Raw genomic sequence first — 6,000 nt, forward strand, 5'->3', positions numbered from 1 at the left:
TACAACAGTTTAAGAGAAGGACTAGCTGTACTTATCATTTTAGGATTAGAGTACAGAGTACCTGTTTCTGGCACTTCCTTAAACAAGGTTCCAATAAATTTGCACACACACTTCTGATTTCTACAGACTTCAGTGTTCAGAACTGAAGATCTTAGCAACAGTCTAGGAAACCTGATTAAAACTATCAGCTTCACAAACCTAAAATTCAAATTATCACATAATCATTAAGGTTGGAAAGGAGCTTTTGAGATCACCCTAACACACCTCTGCTATAGATGGCTTTTCCCTTACTTTTTTTTTCTTAGAATTCTCTTTTGCAATACAGACTAATTTTAGCTCTGGCTCCTGGTTTATATTTGTCTAAACTTAATTGCCTGTTAACTCCAGCTAGGTGTCTTACAGGACATCAAGAGACACCTGTGCTTACACATTTTCATTAAGTTACCTTGATTGTGAATAACACCTCCCAAAATACGTGTGTCAGAAATTACAAACTGGTGGTACAGAAACAAATAATGGAGAACAAGTTTTTGATGGAAATTCTAACTGCTCCTTCCCTAAATGTGAAATGAAGAACTGCTACAGGAACACAAACAAAGGTTGTGATTGAAAAGTTAGAAAAAAATATAGCTTAAAGAATACAGAACAGATAAAGAAAATTGGTTTGATATCATTGGTTTTGACACTGCAAGGCATGAAATCCTTTCACCTCACTAAAGCAATTCTGTAGGTGTTCTGATGCTCATACATAGGGAGACAACACTTATGTAGACACTTCTCAACAAGCACATTCTGGCTGCTGCCAAAAGTCTCCTTCACAAAACTTGCAAAGAAATCAATAGTGCTGTGATTGGCTATTGAGGGAATCCTCCCTCTTCCACTGCTGAATCAGAAATTTAAGACCTCATTCACACAGACGATTTCAGTACCACAATTCTGTGCCCTATAATACTGGAAAGGATTAGTGTCTTCAAAACATAAACCTGGTTCCTTAAACATATGCTGATTTTTTTCCAGCTGTGCAAAGGCCAATAGGTTTGCAACACCCTAAGGATTTAATGTTTCCCTCTTAGGATACCCTTTTAAGTCAGGTTTACAGCAGCAGCACTTGCTCCGGTTATATCCCCAGTCTTAAAAGGCAAGTGGTTTGTGGGTTGTTTTTTTTTAAACAGAGGTATTCAAATAATTTTCAAAGACCATTCTTTACATAAAGAAAGAGTTCAGTGTGAATTCCTTCATAGACATCTCCCCTTGCTGCACCCAACATTAGCTAAGCATTGTACTGCACAAACCAAGCCCATCCCCACCCAAAAACTGGCAGAGAAACCAAATAACTTTCCATTCACCTTTGTTTTAAAATACATATAGTATTTTTAAGAGTTGAAGTATTTATCTCTCGATGATGCTGCACTTATGACACTGGTGAAGAAACACCCTTCTTCCTCCAGAAGCTATGCAAGAAGCCAAAACCCAGGGCAGGGCTGGAAATGATTATCACTGTTTGTAGATAATTCAACCAGGCGACAGGACAGCAACATTCTCTAAAGCTGATTAACCATGACAACTGTTCAGGCAGTTAAATATGTTCATTTCATTGACACTTCCTCCTTACAATGACACATCTAAGCTACTTCTTTCCACTTATGAAAAGACTTGATTTGAACAGAAGTTGGCATGATAGGCAGAAATTAGACACCTGATCAAAACAGACTCATTTGTAGAACCCAGTAGCCCTAATATTACTCAGTTTTGTCTTCCCAAATGCACCACACATCTAAATCTCATTTTATTTTTATCTCATTTCAGTCTTATTTCTTTTAAGAGCAGAACTTTAGCTTTTATGCAGAGAAAATCTGAAGGATAACTTCTAGTTCCAAATATTTTTGGCTCAGAGCCCAGAGCCTTTGTTGCTGAGGTGAAACAAGTCTCAACTGAAGAAAATGAAAAGAGAAATGGAGTGAAAGAACAGCCCTTTAACAACAGCTACTGTTGGCTTCTCTTTGAAGTGATCCTGATTGTTTTAGTACCTTTCATCTCTTCACCTCCTACTTTGTTCATCCTATTATTCAGACACGGCAGAAGGGTTATGTATAAACTACTGCAAGAACAGAAGTGAAGGATAAATTATATTTTCATATATTTCACCTTGCCAACCTGTTGCCCTCCAGATATTTAGGCCAAAAATCAATGTTTGCAAGATTACACCTATCTATTACTTGTCTGCTGCTGAAGTCATTGACTATCCCTGTGTCTAACCTGGTGTCTCTGTGGAAAGCTGTTGGTTTTGCCATTATTTTCATCCTCTACATTAAGCCCAAGCCTGTTTCTAAATGAAGGGCCCAACTTCTGCATTTTGCTGACATACCCACCTTCTCAATTTCACAAATGCTGGAACACCATTTCTAATGAGTAATTAGCACAGGATTATTTTTTAAAGCTTCACAATTGGTCAAAAAGAGATTCAGAACAGCCCATGCCTGACTACAGGGCTCAAGTCTCCATCTCCTTGGGGGAGGCATTACTGAAAGAAGTGAACAGTCCTTGCTCCCCCAGGGCTGTGTAAGCATTTTGCTGAACGTCATAACACCCTACCATAAAGACAACCAAACTTTCAAATCCTACTGCTAACATATCCTCACTTCCTTTCTGGAGAATTACTAGGAAAATTTCCTAGTTATCACTAAGTATGGATAATTTCCACTACAAATGGAATGTGGCTGCATTATTTCATTTTAATTATTTCTACATAGTCATTCCATAACTTCAGTCCCAACACTGACTAACTGATTGCACAGCAATCACTACCCCTTCACAGGAAGGAAGTGTCCTATGCTGTAAACTACTGAGCAACCATTGCATCACAGCCTAGGAATTTACATAACCTACTAATTAAGTTCCGGAACTGTAAATTAATTGCTGTAAAGGTCTTGAATATCGCTGTACCACTCTTGAAATAACACTCATCTCCCTCAAACCTCTGGTACAACCAGAAAAGATGTTTCCCATCCTGTTAGGAAATGCTCTCCAGGTGTGAATCTAACAACTGGCTTGATCTGATTCAGCCCAGATCACTTTGCATCCTGCAGTGGGAGACCAAGAATGGCACCGATCCAATTTTACTGATCCTAGACAGTTGTAACCATGCCAGCTTTTATGAAAGCCTTTTTGACACTGTCCTGTTATTTCTTGAGCTTGAATTTTCTAAGTTGTTTCTAATCTTCTAAGCTGAGGATTCAACATTAGCAAAATTAAACAAAGTAATAATTTTTTTATGTCTCCCACCCTCCTTACCAAGCTCAGTGGGACTGACAGTTAAGTACATCTACAAGAGTATTAACAAACAAGCTTCTAGGCTTTAGATATCCCAGTTCAGTAACTGTTTATCTATGTATCCTTCTATGTATCCATTATTTTGAAATCTACACAAGTTGCATATTTTTACACATCAACAACCCCACAAGTCATTAAAACACATGGTTTATCCACAGGTATTAGGCCATATCACCTTGTTCAACTCCATGTATGAGATACAGGTAACACCTGCTTCCTTACTACTCAGCTTCTAAGATTAGAAAGGTAAACCAACAAAGAATAATTTATTTCTCCAACGCCTTCACAAAATACATTCACACCCAAAGAAGTCACTTGCTTGAAAAAGTTGCACATAGATTACACAGCTGCTTTCGCAATAATCCCATTCTCATTAGGTTTGGTGCAAATTTGAGCACTACTGTCAGTGGAAACAGCCTCTTCTATTCTTGAAACAAGGATCAGGTGAAAGCAAGTGGTGAGAAAACCTTAATTATTTATATTTTCAAGCAGAAATTCGGACATTAATCATAGCTACAATTTCACCTTTTCATCTGACTCAGGTTACTTGAGAGATTTCACTTGAACTGACTAAAAACTGAATTTAAAATGTTTATATTAATTCTTAGCATTTGTACTTTTGCTATGCACTTTTGGTCCACAGACTGGGAAAAATACTGCCTTGCAAGTACACCACAAACAACTTCCAGGTGACCCTACACAAGCCTTACCTGCATCATGGTGACCACATGGCAGGGATTCAGGAGGTAAATGACAGTCCTGGTGGCAAACTTGAACCCCACCTCCAGCCCAAAGATGAGGCAGAGCAGCACCAGCAGCACGTTCTTGCCCAAACTCTCCTGCTTAGTCTGGGGCTGCTGCAGCAGATTCTCCAGCTCCCTGAGGTGCAGATGCCTGAGCTTCCCCAAGGACAGCAGGATCTCCACGATGCCTACGCTGAGGAAGACCAAACTCTCCAGCAAGCGCTGCTTCCCCGAGAGAAAGGCAGCGCATTCCGGCCCTCCATTGCCGGCAAAGCTGGGGTCCACCCCCCCATACATCCAGTCCAGAAGGTTGTGGAGGCTGTAGCGAGACATGGCGGGACGGTGCCTCTTCTCCAGGAACAGGTACGAACAAGACGGAATCAAAGCCAAAATTCTGCCGGGCTGACGAAACATGAAACGTCCAGAGGTTCCCTTCGCAGTCCTTCCTTCCCGGGCTCCAGGAGAACGGGGCAGCTCGGCCCGGGGCAAGGGCAATTCTTCACTTTCCCTTCCGATGCCCGGAGGAGCCCCGCTCGCAGCAGCCTGCGGGGAGGGAGAGGCCGCAGCTGCACGGAGCCTGTGAGCTCCGGAGCCTCGGAGCTCCAGACCCCCGCCCCGGGACCCCTTCTCTTCCCACCCGGCTCTACCGCCCACCCCCGCCGCTCTCCCCCTCCCCACCGTGCAGGGCTGCCCTTACCCGCGGTCAGCGCTGTGACCGGCCCCCTCCTTCCCTCCGCCCGGTCCCGCTCCCGGTCCCCCCCGTCCCCGCATCCCCCGGCGCGGCGCGGCCGCGGTACCTCCGCGGGCGGGCGGGTGTCAGGGAGCGGCAGGCCCAGCGCCCCCGGCCATGGCGCCGGCCCCGGCGAAGGAAAGGGACGGGAAGGAGGAAGCAACGCTGCGCTCGGCGGCAGCGCCGGCACGGCCGAGACTCCGGGCCCGAGCGGGCGGGCCGCTCCCCGCGGCTGGCCCGGCCCCTGCCCGGCGCCGCAGCATCACCCCACCGACGTGCCTGACTCACGCCGAAAAATGGACGTGTCCCCCCGAATTGGCTGCGCCCGGCCGCCCGCTCCTCCCTCCGCCCCGGCTGCGCCCGCCTCCCGCCGCTCCCCGCCGCCTCCCTCCGCCGCTGCTCCCTCGGCGGGCTGTGCGATCCCCGTCCTCGGCTCCCTACTGCCTGTTGCCTCTGCTTTCGTCTGGCTGCTCCCCTTCCTCCTCCTCCTCGCCCTTATCGCAGTCAGCCCACGCAGCTGCCCGCGGTTCGCCCCCTCGGGAAGAAGGGAAGGACCGGGCACAGCTCTGCGCGCCCGTCACCGTGGTCCCGTTCGCCCGTGGACCCGCTCGGCAGCGGCCTTAACTCGATAAACGAGTTTTTCAAGTGTAGGTCGGCCAAGGAATGGCAGTGGCCCGTGCAAGAAAGGACAAATCCGAGGGGGGCTCCAGCTCCAAACCCGAGGGGGGCTCCAGCCCAGTCCCGGTCTGGACGCCGGCAGGTACGTGCAGCCAGGTGTGCCCGGTGCCATATTCGGGTACCTGCAGCCAGGTGTGCCCGGTGCCATACCCGGGTACGTGCAGCCAGGTGTGCCCGGTGCCATACCCGGGTACCTGCAGCCAGGTGTGCCCGGTGCCATATTCGGGTATCTGCAGCCAGGTGTGCCATGTGCTGTACTCAGAGCACAGATCCCACTGGTCTTTGTGCCTACACGATTTACTGCCACGTGTGCCAGACCGAGCCCTGTGCAGCAAAAGCCAGATTTGGTTCCTAGTTTGTGGGTTTGTGAAGCAGTTGTACTGTAAACATGTATCTGAAAGGCAAAGGTCCGTGGAGATCTAGCTGGAGTAGTGGGTTAAGGGGATGTAAGGCAATTGGAGCCATGGACATCCCCTGAGAGCTGTCTCATCCTACAGATTTTATTTCACATAACCTGCA

At 46.9% G+C, this 6,000-nt stretch overlaps 1 protein-coding gene across 1 annotated transcript in view; it reads right to left on the reverse strand.

Annotated features, from left to right (window-relative positions):
* TMEM164 (transmembrane protein 164) overlaps window positions 1–5,049 on the reverse strand; it is a 33,442-nt gene extending 28,393 nt beyond the window's left edge. Inside the window, exons 1-2 of the mRNA XM_027687073.1 lie at window positions 4,871–5,049; window positions 4,041–4,616 (exon numbers count right to left, since the gene is read on the reverse strand). Coding sequence (XP_027542874.1) covers window positions 4,041–4,487 — 447 coding nt within the window. The 5' untranslated portion in view covers window positions 4,488–4,616; window positions 4,871–5,049. The remainder of the gene's footprint in view (window positions 1–4,040; window positions 4,617–4,870) is intronic.
* Between the last annotated feature and the right edge of the window lie 951 nt (window positions 5,050–6,000).

The sequence above is a fragment of the Neopelma chrysocephalum genome, unplaced genomic scaffold, assembly GCF_003984885.1.
Source record: "Neopelma chrysocephalum unplaced genomic scaffold, ASM398488v2 Primary Assembly neopelma1_73, whole genome shotgun sequence".
NCBI classification, from domain to species: domain Eukaryota; kingdom Metazoa; phylum Chordata; class Aves; order Passeriformes; family Pipridae; genus Neopelma; species Neopelma chrysocephalum.